Below are 15,148 nucleotides of genomic sequence, written 5' to 3'. Positions count from 1 at the left end.
AGATCCTTAGACCTCATTCTCCTAAGTAGCTAGGATTATAGGCATGAGCCACCAGAGCCTAGCTAACTAGGAGTACTTTTGATTAAATTCTTATATGTGTACATAGGGGAGCTTGTACAAAAGCATTCTAACAAGACAATTTCTTTTTTTTTTTTTTTGGTCTGGTCGTGGGGCCTGAACTCTGGGCCTGGGCACTGTCCCTCAGCTCTTCAGCTCAAGGCTAGCGCTCTACCATTTGAGCCACAGTGCCACTTCCGGCTTTTTTCTTTTTATTTTATTTGTGAACATACTGTACAGAGGGGTTACAATTACATGGGCAGGATAATGCATACATTTCTCACCAAGCATTGCAGCCTCCTCCTTTGTTTACCCTTCACCTCCCTTCCCAGCCTCCCCTCTCCCCCCCACCGACATTGTAAAGCTTGTTTTTGACATGACAATTTGTACTTCTCATTGTTGCAACAGGTCCACCTGAATCCTTAAACGACTTGTTTTTCCCCATCTCCTCCACAAGTTATACTGACATCAAATATAGTGAAAGCAGGGGGGGGGGGGTGTTATACTGTGGGGGAGGGACATACAAAGCAACAAAGAAATAATCTTATAAATGCGTTAGAAACACATCCGGCTTTTTTCTTATGTGGTGCTGAGGAATCGAACCCAGGGCCTCAGGCATGCACGGCAAGCATTCCACCACTGAGCCAGCTTCCTAGCCCTAACAAGACAATTTCTAATACTGAATTATTGACAAAGACAAACAGCAAAATGTTTACCATAAGGACAATGGATAAATTGTAGAATTAAAATATTAGACATATATAATAGTAAATATATGAATTTGCTAGATATAAAGTATTCATAGATAATTTCCACAAATACACTGTTTAGCAAAATTTAAAGTCCAAAAAACAAATTCATTTGTACAGCATTTAAAAAAAGAGACTCACAAACAATATTAAATTAACAAATACTGTAAGAATAGGAAACACTAGTGTTAAACATTACTATATAGGGCTGGGAAGGTGGCTAAGTGGTAGAGCTCATGCCTTGCATGCCAGAGGCCCTGGGTTCGATTCCTCAGCACCACATAAGCAAAAAGAAAAAAGCCGGAAGTGGCGCTGTGGCTCAAGTGGTAGAGCGCTAGCCTTGAGCTGAAGAGCTGAGGGACAGCGCCCAGGCCCAGGCCCCATGACCGGACCTAAAAAAAACCAAAAAAACAACAACAAAAAAAAACATTACTATATATAGGGTAGGCAGCAGTTACTGTTGGAATCAAAAAGAATAGGAGCTTGAGATGTAGCTCAGCAAAAGATTTGTATAGCATGGGCTGTGGGGTTTGAGTCCCAATATCACAAAAAAAAAAGTCAAAAAGATGAAATAGGACAAGTTTGAGGGGAATGCTCAGCAAATAGCAATGTTCCTAATTGTATTTTGTTTAACAAGCTGAATGAAATAAATCACTGTATTACCATTTTTATTTGATCTTCCCAAATAAGAACAAGTTGAGAATCAAATAGAAGCAGTCTGAAGCAAGCAAACAGAAGCAAGTCTGAAAATATTTTTTAAAAACATACAAGAGGGGCCGGAAATATGGCTTAGTGATAGAACGCTTGCCTAGCATGCATGCATGAAGCGCTGGGTTCGATTCTTCAGTACCACATAAACAGAAAAAGCCAGAAGTGGTACTATGGTTCAAATGGTAGAATGCTAGTCTTGAGCAAAAAGAAGTTCAGGGGCAGAGCCTGGCCCTGAGTTAAATCCCCAGAATGGCAAAAAAAAAAAAAAAAAAAAAAAAGGCATAAGAAAATTATCAACATAAAAAAAAGAAAGAATATACTTTATATAATTGAAATATATACTATTTGTAATAGAATTGGAGGCATAATTCAGCAAGAGAGCACACAGTTAGCATGTCTAAGGTTATTAAATTCACTTCCTAACATCCACACTTATTAAAAAAAAGAAAGGTCTGGGAAGGTGGCTCAGTGGTAGAGCGCTTGCCTTGCATGCCTGAGACCCTGGGTTCGATTCCTCAGCACCACATAAGCAAAAAGAAAAAAGCCGGAAGTGGCGCTGTGGCTCAAGTGGTAGAGCACTAGCCTTGAGCTGAAGAGCTGAGGCACAGTGCCCAGGCCCAGAGTTCAGGCCCCATGACCGGACCCAAAAAAAAAAAAAAAAGAAAAAAGAAAAAAAGTAGGTTGCTAGTGGCTCACACCTGCAATCCCAGTTATTTAGGAGGCTGAGATCTGAGGATCACAGTTCAAAGCCAACTCAGGCAGGAAAATCTTATCTCAAATTAACCAGCAAACACCCAAAAGTAGAGCTGTGGCTCAAGTGTTAAGAGTGCCAGTCTTGAGTGAAAAAGCCAAGCTAGAAAGCAAGGCCTTGAGTTCAAGTCCTAGTACTAACAAAGAAATAAAACAGAATTAACACAGTAAATTTAAAATTAAAAAAAAAAGTTTGGGCCGGGCGCTGGTGGCTCACGCCTGTAATCCTAGCTACTCAGGAGGCTGAGATCTGAGGATCGCGGTTCAAAGCCAGCCCGGGCAGGAGAGACCGTGAGACTCCTATCTCCAATAAACCACCAGAAAACCGGAAGTGGCGCTGTAGCTCAAGTGGTAGAGCGCTCGCCTTGAGCTGAAGAGCTGAGGGACAGCGCCCAGGCCCAGAGTTCAAGCCCCACGACCGACAAAAAAAAAAAAAAAAAAAAAAAAGTTTGGGATATCTTTTTTTGGGGTGGGAAGGGGAGGTGTTGGTCATGGGGCTTGAACTCTGGGCCTGGATGCTGTTCCTGAGCTCTTCAGCTCAAGACAAGTGCTCTACCACTTGAGCCACTGTGCCACTTCCGGTTTTCTGGTAGTTAATTGGAGATAAGAGTCTTGCAGAATTTCCTGCCCAGGCTGGCTTTGAACCACGATCCTCAGATCTCAGCCTCCTGAGTAGGTATGATTACAGGCATGAGCCTCGGACGCCTGGCTGGGATATCTTTCATAGTAATATAAAAGATAAAAAAATAAAAATAAACTAGGACAAAACTCCAATATACTAGGCAAGGGATATAGCTCAGTAGCATGTACAAGGTACTAGATTTAATCGCAGCACCAAAAAACAAAAAAAAACAGCATACTGAAAATTAGCAAAGTAGCAATATAGACAGCAAAAGAAAGCACAACAAATAAACTAAACACCACAGGATATTCAGTTTAGCAGTTTATCAATGAAATGTTCATAATAGTTCTAGGTTTTTTTTATCTACCAAAGTAATTTCCTTTCTCTTTTAAATATTTTTATTATCTTTAAGTAGTTGTACACAGGAGTTGCCATTCAATAAAGCAGTTTATGAGTATAATGCATCTTGATAGATGTTACTCCCTACCATTTCTCATTTCAACCAAATATAGAAATGTATTCTTAGAGAAAATCAGAGTTTACCTAAGATACATGTACAATATATGGGACCTTAATTCTCCCAAGTTTTATCCTTTCTCTCCTGTACAAGTAAAAATCCTCCAAAAATACACACTACATTTAATCACTATACAATAAAGCATAATTATCAAGATGGACTAAAGAAGCTAAAATTCCAAACTTTTAACCTTAAAAATACAAAGAAAATGGGGAAATGTGTTTAAAACATACTACGAAAAGGAAAAACGAAAAGCTAAGCTTTTAAATATTTTATCAGTTTTCTTTTACACTTAACACTAAGGAAAACAAACTGACATATTGAACTGAAACTCCTTTATACAATTACTTAAAGGTAATTTCACAAAAGGCCAAAAACCAAACATGAAGAGTGTAGAATAAATGAGTTAAGGACACAAAAGTATTCAAAAATCAAATTTCATTTTCAATGCAAATGTTACTAAATAATAAACATTTCCCAAGATTGAACAGATCAACAAAATAATAGTCAATTTTTTAATATATGTTATTTATTGTAAAGATACTGTACAAAGGGGTTACAGTTACCTTAGCCAATGTTTTACCTATTATATCACCCTTTATAAAAAGATATAAGATGCATGTGACTATAAAGTAAAACAGAAAGCCAAATAAACTGAGGAAATATTTGGTAAACAACATCCAAGTTTCCCTCTGTGTCATGCACTGAATGAGAATGTAGTCCTCAAAAAAATCCTTAGTTTAACCAGATTCAGAAAGACTTTAGTCTATAAAAGTAATCCAAATTAAGTACAAACTGATGTACTCTTTGTTGAAGCAATTATATAAGAAAACTCTATGGAAGTGGCACTGTGGTTCAAGTGGTAGAGCGCTAAACCTTGAGCTAAATAGCTGAGGGACAGCACCCAGGCCCAAAGTTCAAGTGAAGGAAGGAAGGAAGGAAGAAGGAAGGAAGGAAGGAAGGAAGGAAGGAAGGAAGGAAGGAAGGAAGGAAGGAAGGAAGGAAGGAAGGAAGGAAGGAAGGAAGGAAGAAAGGAAGGAAGGAAGGAAGAGAGGGAGGGAAGAGAGAGAAGAAGAGAGACAGGGAAGGAGGGAGGGAGGGGGAGAGAGAAAGAGAGAAGAGAAGAAAGAAAGAAAGAAAGAAAGAAAGAAAGAAAGAAAGAAAGAAAGAAAGAAAGAAAGAAAGAAAGAAAGAAAGAAAGAAACTAAACACAAATATCCAACTGTAACTGAGTAAAAACCAGTGCACAAGCGAGGCACAGGTGGCTCATGCCTGTAATCCTAGCTACTCAGGAGGCTGAGATCTGAGGATCTCGGTTCAAAGCCAGTCTGGGCAGGAAAGTCCGTGAGACTCTTATCTCTAATAAACCACTAGAAAACTCGAAGTGGCATTGTGGCTCAAGCAGTAGAGTGCTCACCTTCAGCTGAAGAGTGCAAGGACAGTATCCAAACCCAGAGTTCAAGCCCCACAACCGACCAAAAAAAAAAGGTGCACATTCTTTTTAACTTTTTTTTTTTTTGGGGGGGGGGGGTGTCCAGTCGTGGGCCTGAACTCTGGGCCTGGGCGCTGTCTCTCAGCTCAAGGCTAGCACTCTACCACTTGAGCCACAGCACCACTTCCGGCTTTTTTTTTCTGCTTATGTGGTGCTGAGAGATCGAACCCAGGGCTTCATGCATGCAAAGTCAAGTGCTCTACCACTGAGCCACCTTCCCAGCCCTCTTTTTAACATTTTTATTTTTATTTTTTGTCGGTTGTGGGGCTTGAACTCTGGGCCTGGGCTCAAGGCTAGTGCTCTACCATTTGAGCCACAGCGCGACTTCTGGTTTTCTGGTTGTTAGAGATGAGAGTCTCACAGACTTTCCTGCCCAGGCTGGCTTTGAACCATTATCCTCAGATTTCAGCCTCCTGAGTAGCTAGTATTACAGGTGTGAGCCACAGGTACCCAGCGCAATTTTACTTGTAAAGACACTTTTCCAGTTGTATTTACACTGCAATTCAGGATGACAAGAGAAAAAACAGTGATATTCTTAGACTCTGGGGGTTCATAATAAACATATCAATAACAAATGTCTACCAGAACATGACCAAAAACTCAAAAACACATTGCCAAATGAAAAGTTATTTGAGTTATAAATATTTTCTCCTCTGGTTTCTTTAATAACAGCAAGGGTTAGAAGGGAGGGGAAAAGGTAGGCAGTAAATCAATAGCTTACCATGAATGGCCATAGACTTTGAAAACTAAGCATATATAGAAAGAAACTTAGAAAAAGTTCTGTCTTGAGACACCAACTAGAGGCACAGGTATCTTGGGACACTTGCAAGCCTAAAAGTCCTCTCTATGTAAAAAATACTATGAATAGTTTATTCTCCCAAAGGAAAAGTTACCCTAAGGAATCCTTATGAATTATATTCAGTGAATGAGCGTAACAGCTTATATCCTATATGTTGTAAAAATTCTGTCTTATGCTGTAGACATGGCTCCAATGGTAGAGTACCTGCTTATTAAGTGCCATGGGTCTGAGTTAAAATCCCATTAGCACTGTTCCCTCCCCCACAAAAAAACAACCCACAGACTCTCTGCTTCACATTTAGACACTTTCATCTTCAACTGACTTATATGCAGGAAAGTCAGTGTTCAGTATTACTTTTTCCCCAAGGTCTCTATATACATCCAAGCATTAAATAGTTCCCATGTAGTCTCACCTGTAAGGGTGATATCTCCCAGTAAATCAAGAAGTTCTCCACCAGCAGAAGCTGGTTTGCTTGTAGGTGCAGTTGGAATAACAGGTGTTATGTCATTTCCTCCCAACAAATCCAATAAATCATTAGCCTAAACAAGGAAACAATAACTCAAGTCATTAGTTTTTGTCTAAACTACATATGACACAAAGCTCTTCCAATTTTTTAAAAATAAGGAAGGAAATCATCAAGTAACTCAAAATATTAAAAGAATATAGATAAGAAATAAGCTACTCTGGACTACTGGATCATCAGGAGCCCTATACAAGCAAGTGAAAGACTACCTGGCTGGTGGGCTGTGGCCCAGAGGGTGGTGGTTTAGTCTCTAGTGGAGCTGGTTCTGTCTCCCCATTTGTCTGCACAATCTCAGTTGGGCCATTTGTGGTCACTTTTTCCATAACAGGCATCCTCTCCAGTAGGGCAGACCTAGAAGAATCTGAAGTGGTTAAATTCTAGGCAGTTAACTTAAATTCCCTACCTCAAGCAATAATTATTAACAATTTTTAAATCTAACATGGAGAGCAATCTCCCATCCCCCTCTCAAAATTATACGATTACAAGCATAGATCTAAATTCCTGACTGGATTAGGGATATGCAAAAACCCATGAATAAATAAAAATGTTCACCTACAACCCAAAACATGTATTTCAATAGTAGAGTGGGATGAACAAAATGTAAATCAACACATATTAACAGTCAAATCAAGAAGGTGATTCTGGCTGTTTCTGTATATTACCTTTATAATAGTAATTTTTTTAAAAAGATTCTAACTAACCCCATTCACAATACTCCCCCAAGAAATAAAATATTTAGGAATTAACTTAACCAAAGATGTAAAAGAACTATTTAACAAAAACTATAAAAACTTAAAGAAAGAAATTACAGAAGACACTAGGAAATGGAAAGACCTTTCATGATCTTGGATAGACAGACTTAATATAGTGAAAACGGCAACACTGCCAAATTAATATACAAATTCAATGCAATTCAATGCATTCAATGCAATGATGTACATTTCTGAAATACGGGAAACAGTCCAAAAATTCATATGGAACAACAAAAGACGTAGAATAACCAAAACAATTCTAGGCAAAAAAGACATGGGAAGGATCTCAATGCTGGACTTCAAACTCTACTATAAAATCATAATAACAAAGACAGCATGGTACTAGCACAAAAACGGACCCAAAAACCAATGGAATAGAAGATCCAGAAATAAAACCACATGACTACAGTCAGCTGACATTTGACAAAGGAGCCCAAAGACATACAGTAGAAGAAACACAGCCTCTTCAACTACTGGTGCTGGGAAAACTGGGAGGCCACATGCAGAAAACTAAAGTGGACCCCAGCCTATCACCATGCACCAACATCAACTCAAAATGAATTAAAGACCTTAAGATCAAACCTGAATCTCTGAAACTACTGCAGGACAGAGTAGGAGAGACACTTGAACTTACAGGCACAGGCAGGAATTTCCTGAACAGAGTCCAAGGGTCACAACAAATTGGAGAGAGACTTGACAAATGGGACTACCTTAAAATAAAAAGTTTCTGCCCAGCTAAAGCTATAGCAACCAAGCTAGAAAGACAACCAACTAACTGGGAAAAAAATATTTACCAGCAATATATCAAACAAGGGGTTAATATCCAGTATATACAGGGAACTCAAGAAACTAATCCCTCCCAAACCTAACAAACCAATTACTAAATGGGCAAGGAACTAAAGAGAGACTTCTCAGAAGAAAAGATAAAAATGGCAAAGAAGGGGCTGGGAAGGTGGCTCAGTGGTAGAGCTCTTCTTGCCTTGCATGCTCGAGGCCCTGGGTTCGATTCCTCAGCACCACATAAGCAAAAAGAAAAAAGCCGGAAGTGGCGCTGTGGCTCAAATGGTAGAGCGCTAGCCTTGAGCTGAAGAGCTGAGGGACAGCGCCCAGGCCCAGAGTTCAGGCCCCATAACCGGACCCAAAGAAAAAAAAAAAAATGGCAAAGAAACACATGAGGAAATGTTCACCATCCCTGGTTGTGAAGGAAATGCAAATAAAGACAACCCTGGCATACCACCTTACCCCAGTCAGAATGGCCCACATCCTAAAGTCAGCCAACAACAAATGCTGGAGGGGATGCGGAGAAAGAGGAACCCTATTACACTGCTGGTGGGAATGTACACTTATACAACCACTTTAGAAAGCAGTCTGAAGGGTCCTCAGAAAGCTAAATATTGACCTCCCTTATGACCCATCATACCACTTCTAGGCATCTATCCTGAACAACAGGAACCAGTATACAAGGATACATGCACCTCCATGTTTATTGCAGCAGTGTTCACAATAGCCATGATATGGAAACAACCCAGATGTCCCACCACAGATGAATGGATCCAAAAATTGTGGTATCTATACACAATGGAATATTATGCAGCCATTAAAAAATAATGGCATTTGCAGGGAAATAGATGGAGCTAGAAAAAACATGTTGAGCCGGTAAGCCAAGAGCAAAGAGGCACATGGTCTCCCTGATAGGTGGATGTTAAATCCAAAATGTAAGGTGATAACGACAAAATTAACAAGACTTAAGAAACAAAGGACTTCCACTCATCTGGTTGAATCACTACTAAATAACCCCATGCTGCTGATCACATATATGGTATATATGTGCACACCGGAAGGAAACCAGGAGGACAACACAAAACTAGAGGGAATCAGGGAAAAACATACGACAGCGGGACCCATCAACTGCACTGGACATTGATCAAAATGAGCTAAGCAACTCAATGGCAGTGATGGAAGGGAGGGAACAGCGGGGAAGAGGGGACAGCTGATGCTATGCAAAACAAAAGAAATGTACATATCACCCATGTGGAAGAAATAACTGTATTGCAAAGCTCATAGAACTCATAAATGTTATAGACCACGATAGACAATTTGCCCCATGAAAGTTAGAATGTGTTTGTGACTTAAACTAAGCATCACTATCCCACAATACTGTGAAATTGGGAAATTATGTAATCACTTAAATCACAATAAAGAATTTGAAGGAAAAAAAAAAAGATTCTAACTGTGTAACACAGTTCTGTAATCCTAATATTTGATGCAGGAAAATTGCAAATTCAAGGCCAGGCTGATCTTAAGACCTTATCTTTAAAAAATATATATATAAATAATAAAAGATACTGCATAATGAAGGAAAAAAGAGATGAAACTACCAAAATATTAAACAGCAATAGAATCTTACCAAAAAATAAAAAAATAACACAATCCTCTCACTCTGTAACCAAACAAAATGGAAAATGAAACATACTTTACATGTCCAAGGGGAAAAGGAAATGAAACAATAGAACACAATAAATTTATATCTTAGTGGCTAGGCAAAACAGAAAATGGGACAAAACAAAAGCAGTCAAGTAATGAGAACTAAATAGATCCAGCATACAGAATGATTTTCCTTTAGGGACTATTGAGATCACATAATGGGGATGCTAGAGGTACTTAGTTTCTTTTGCTCACCTCATGTGGTCATATTTCTTAAAAAGTGCATTATATTCTACTGCCCTCTGTTGGAGTTCCACATCAATGCTGCTTCCATAAATGGAAACCACTTTCTTAATTCGGCTGCGGGATAAAATGATAAATCAAATGCAATACACAAAAGGAAATTGTAAACAAGCAAGAAGAATGTTTAAATCACATTTCACTTCTTTTTTGTCCATTGTGGGGCTTGAACTCAGGGCTTTCGCGCTATCCATGAGCTCTTCTGCTCAAGGCTAGGGCTCTACCATTTTGAGATACAGCTCTACTTCTGGTTTTCTGGTAGTTAATTGGAGGTAAGAGTCTCACAGACTTTCCTGCCAGGGTAGGCTTTGAAACCATGATCCTCAGATCTCAGCCTCATGAGTAGCTAGTAATTGTGTGTGACCAGTGCCCAGCCTGGTTAAAATTGTTAATATTTATCTTAACTTACATAATTTTTCAAAAACAGAACATTTTTTCTTTGGCTTCATTCATCTAACATTCACCATTATTCTATTATAATTATGTTAGACTTTTGTTTGTTAAGTATTCCAGGCCCTAAAATACACTACAAAAAAAAAAGTGTGAATTAAGCCAGCCACTGGTGGCTCACACCTGTAATCCTAGCTACTCTGGAGGCTGAGATCTGAGGATCACAGTTCAAAGCCAGCCCAGGCAAGAAAGTCCCTGTGAGACCCTTATCTCCAATTAACCACCAGAAAACTGGAAGTAGAGATGTGGATCAAGTGGTAAAGCACTAGCCTTGAGCTGAAGAGCTAAGGGTCAGCACCCAGGCCCAGAGTTCAAGTCCCATGACTGACAAAAAAAAAAAGTATGAATTACTATGCCACAAAATAAATTTGTGGTCACCGGGCGCTGGTGGCTCACGCCTGTAATCCTAGCTACTCAGGAGGCTGAGATCTGAGGATCTCGGTTCAAAGCCAGCCCGGGCAGGAGAGACCGTGAGACTCCTATCTCCAATAAACCACCAGAAAACCGGAAGTGGCGCTGTAGCTCAAGTGGTAGAGCGCTCGCCTTGAGCTGAAGAGCTGAGGGACAGCGCCCAGGCCCAGAGTTCAAGCCCCACGACCGACAAAAAAAAAAAAAAAAAAAAAAAAAAAAATTGTGGTCATTTCTCTTCTCTAATAACTTTACAATAAGGTTGGACTATGGCTCAAGTAGGAGAGCTCCTGCCTAACATTAGGCACAATAGTTTTTTGAGTCCAAACCCTAGTACCAACAAAGGAAAACAAAAAAAAAAAAAATCTTTAAAATAAGCTTTTAGAATGAACATCTTAACCCAAATTGTTCTAGCTCACAAATATTAAAAGTCAGAATTAACAGTCTCAAAAGATTTTACATTAAAAAAAAAAAAAAGCAGCTGGGCAACCACTGGCTCACATCTGTAATCCTAGCTATGCAGGTGATTGAGATCTGAGGATCATGGTTCAAAGCTTAACACTGGCAGACAGTTAAGAAGACTCTTATCGCCAATTAACCACCAAAGAGCTAACAGTGGCTCATGGGATAGAGGGCAAGGATTGAGGAAAAAGAAAATCTCAAGGACAGTGTGCCCAGGAGCTGTGCCCTAGGACTGGCATAAAAAATAATAAAGATTTTAAAAAATAAAGCAAAAGGTCTAAAAGAAATGTTTGCCTGGAAAACAAAATACTTCATATATAAATATGAAAAAAAAGAAAATTCACTAAAATTAGCTTTAAAGAGGAGAGGAGGACAAGAAAAAGCAATAGAAAGGTGATTATGATAAAAGTCAAATTATCAAATCCATTATATGCATGTATAGAAATATAATGAAACCTCTTTGTATTATATGCTAATAAATAAGTGAAGCTGGGCACTGGTAGCTCACACTTATAATCCTAGCTACTCAGAAGGCTGTGGACCTAAGGATTATGGTTTGAAGCCAGCCTTGGCAGGAAAGTTCAAAGGAAATCTCCAGTTAACCACCAGAAAACCAGAAGTGGAGCTGTGGCTCAAAGTGGTAGAGCACTAGGCCTTAAGCAAAAAAGTTCAAGGACAGCACCTAGACCCTGAGTTCAAGCCCCATGATCAAAAAATAGTGAAAAAAATAGTCTAATGTAAAGATTTTAATCAACAGAACACTCATCGTTTTATTCCTATTCAAATAACTTAAAATATCATAATAAACTAAACCTTTTATGTGAAAATAGCTACTTTCTCTATTTTTAAAGTGTTAGAAATGAATCATAAATTATTAACTTTCTAGCTTCAAAATTTTCTGATAGGATGGGATAAGGACAGAGAACAAAGTACATATGAAATAAGAATTAGGTATGAATTGATCCTTATGAACATGAGTAGAAGAAGAAAATACAAATTCATTTTATTATTTTCTCTGCTGCTATCCTTGAAAATTTCCACAATAAACCATTTTTATTGTGTATGTATGTGAGCATGCACACTATGTGTATTGTGTTTTGCTGGAAATTGGAACCAGGGCCTCATGCATGCTAAACCAGATGTCTACCACTGAGCTACAGCCAACCACAATAAACCATTTTTAATTACAAAACAACCTATTTAGCCAACTTTTCTTCAATACTCACTTTACAGTGCAGGTGAATCGAGTAGAAAGCTTCATAATGGCAGTGAGGGCATAACCTCGTGTCACAGAGGTGGACATGTTAGAGATTAGAACACTTTCTAAAATATCCAAGACTTCATCCTCTGTTACCTAGGGGAAAACAAAGAGGACAAAAACATGCAGAATGAATGGTGACACTAAATAACTGAATCTTACAAAATCAAGTCAGAATGCTGCCAACCATTACAAGAGCCTTGAACACAACCTGCACATTGCTAACCCACCAGTCAAAAGTAGAGTTCAAGCCAGGCACCAGAGGCTCACTCCTGTAATCATAGCTACTCAGGAGGCTGAGATCTGAGGTCGAAGCCAGATAAGGCAGGAAAAGTCTGTGAGATTCATCTCCAATTAACCACAAAAGGCTAGAAGTAGAGCTATGGCTCAAGTGGTAGAGTGCTAGCCTTGAGCACAAAATCTAAGGGGGAGCACTCAGGCCCAGAGTTCAAGCCCCAAGAATGGGAGAAAACACAAAAAGTGGGACTGAAACACATATTATAAAGTGGCAAAAAATTATAAAGAAAAATCTGAATAGTTCAAAGACACAACTTTCTGAAGTCAGTCCTCTAATGAGCAAATTAAAACAAAGAAATATGCCTCATTTCTTCTTGCTCATCAGCCACAGGGTAAAAGAATAAATAATTCCACTTGCTAGGAAGAGGAATGAGCCTAATACGTTTGTGGATTTTGTTTTTAGTACTAGGGACTGAACACCTTACCACTGAGCTCCATTAATGTTTCAACATCTCACAATGATCCATCCCCAAAATTAGCACATTTCCCAACATAATTCTAGTACTAGTTGGAATAGTTTTCAAAGCATGAACTTCAGCTCCCTATTAAACACCACTCTCCCACAACCCAAAGCACTCTTCTCCCTTCCTTAACCAAAACTAACAAGGGGTACCTGAATAGGCTCTTCTTCTTCACATTGGCCAGACACAAGAAGATCACCATATTCACCTATACACCATGCAGCTACTTGTACCAAAGGTTGCTGTAAAAACAAAAGTCAAGGACTTCAATATTGCCAAAAATACTTAATGACAAGCATAGATCATTTAATCATAAAGGAAAGGAGTACATGTACAGTGTTAGAAATAGTGATGAGTCAGAAAAATAAATAGAAAGTTTTCTAAGTAGAAAGGCTAGCAAATGAAGTACTTACTTGAGAATAATCACCAAGAATTGCTTTATACAAGCGCTGGACTGTATAAGCATGCATTTCCACACTATTAGTTATTAACTGAATTAAGTTGGGGACTGCATCATCACGAACATAACTTCCTGCCTAAAAGGAAATGCAGAGTTATCACTATAAAAAACAAAGCAATGGTAACATTGTTTATCAACATTCTGTTTAATATTAGTGTAAATTAATTGCAGAGGCATCAGTGTGGTATTTCCGGACATATACGCAATATTCTTTAATCAGACTCACCCATCTATTATATTCTTAGTCCCCTTTTCTCCTTTACCTTTTGTAAACAGTATTTAGTAGGTTTCATTATTTTATCTTCATACACACACACACACACACACATATATATATCACACACACACACACACATATATATCACACACACACACACACACACACACACACACACACACACACACACACACACACACACACACACACACACACACACACACACACACACACACACACACACACACACACACTGTGCAATTCATTTTAGGTCTAGGGATTCCACATGAGCAAAACCATGAAATATTTCACTTCTGAACTTGGCCTATCTTGTTCAACATAATGATTTCCAGTTTCATCTACTTTCCAGTTCATTTTTCCAACTATTGTTAAAAAGAAACTACTAAAGAAAATTCTCAGCAATAAGCCTACTTCTATTCTTTTTAAACTTTAAAAAAATTAAATACTAAAATTTTAATATTCAAAAATCTTGTCTAAATTAAAGGCAAATTATAAAGGGTTCTTTTTTTTTTTTTTTTGGTCCCTGAGCTTTTGTTGGTGGTGGTGGTGGTGGTGATGGGGCTTGAATTCTAGGCCTGAGTGCTGTCCCTGAGCTCTTCAGCTCAAGGCTAGTGCTCTACCACTTGAGCCACAGTGCCACTTCCAGCTCTTTCTGTTATGTGGTGCTGAGGAATCGAACCCCGGACCTCATGCATGCCAGGTAAGCACTCTAGGGCTGAGCCACCTTTCCAGACCCATCCCTGAGCTCTTTTGCTCAAGGCTAGCACTCTACCACTTTGAATCACAGCTCCACTTCTAGTTTTCTGGTGGTTAATTGGAGATCAGAGTCTCATGGACTTTCCCACCCAGGCTGGCTTTGAACCACTATCCTCAGATCTCAGCATCCTGAGTAGTTAGGATTATAGACATGAGCCACTGGCACCTGGCTAAGGTTTCAAATTTTTCAGACAATAGCCAGGCACTAGTGGCTCACATCTGCAATCCTAGCTTCCCAAGAGGCTAACATTTGAGGACTGCAATTCAATGCCAGCCCAGGCAGAAAAGTCCATGAGACTCTTGTCTCCAACTAACCAGCAAAAAGCTAGAAATGAAGCTGTGGCTCAAGTGGTAAGAGCACTAGTCTTGAGCACAAAAGCTTAAGGATAGTACCTAGGCCTTGAGTTCAAGCATTCCCCCCAAAAAATAAATATAATAAATAATTATTGATAACAAATAAAAATATATAAAGAATGCATCTACATGTGTGTATATACATGTATACATACTTGTATATATACATATAAGTACATGTGTATGCATATAAAGAAAATGTTTTTCTCTGCTCAAAAGTGGAAAATTTCAAAAATTTTAAGAAGTATATTCATTGAGAACTCAACTAGAACAACCACTCCCTGGTGTTAAAAATCATATAGGCAAAC

At 38.8% G+C, this 15,148-nt stretch overlaps 1 protein-coding gene across 1 annotated transcript in view; it reads right to left on the bottom strand.

Moving 5' to 3' along the window:
• Ap1g1 (adaptor related protein complex 1 subunit gamma 1) overlaps positions 1-15,148 on the bottom strand; it is an 80,598-nt gene that overhangs the window by 11,377 nt on the left and 54,073 nt on the right. Inside the window, exons 14-19 of the mRNA XM_070026222.1 lie at positions 13,446-13,568; positions 13,185-13,274; positions 12,243-12,370; positions 9,652-9,756; positions 6,430-6,571; positions 6,110-6,236 (exon numbers count right to left, since the gene is read on the bottom strand). Coding sequence (XP_069882323.1) covers positions 6,110-6,236; positions 6,430-6,571; positions 9,652-9,756; positions 12,243-12,370; positions 13,185-13,274; positions 13,446-13,568 — 715 coding nt within the window. The remainder of the gene's footprint in view (positions 1-6,109; positions 6,237-6,429; positions 6,572-9,651; positions 9,757-12,242; positions 12,371-13,184; positions 13,275-13,445; positions 13,569-15,148) is intronic.

Source organism: Dipodomys merriami, unplaced genomic scaffold (genome assembly GCF_024711535.1).
Source record: "Dipodomys merriami isolate MVZ:Mamm:240054 unplaced genomic scaffold, mDipMer1.0.p SCAF_176, whole genome shotgun sequence".
Taxonomy (NCBI): Eukaryota; Metazoa; Chordata; class Mammalia; order Rodentia; family Heteromyidae; genus Dipodomys; species Dipodomys merriami.
This window is presented reverse-complemented; position numbering and strand designations above follow the sequence as displayed.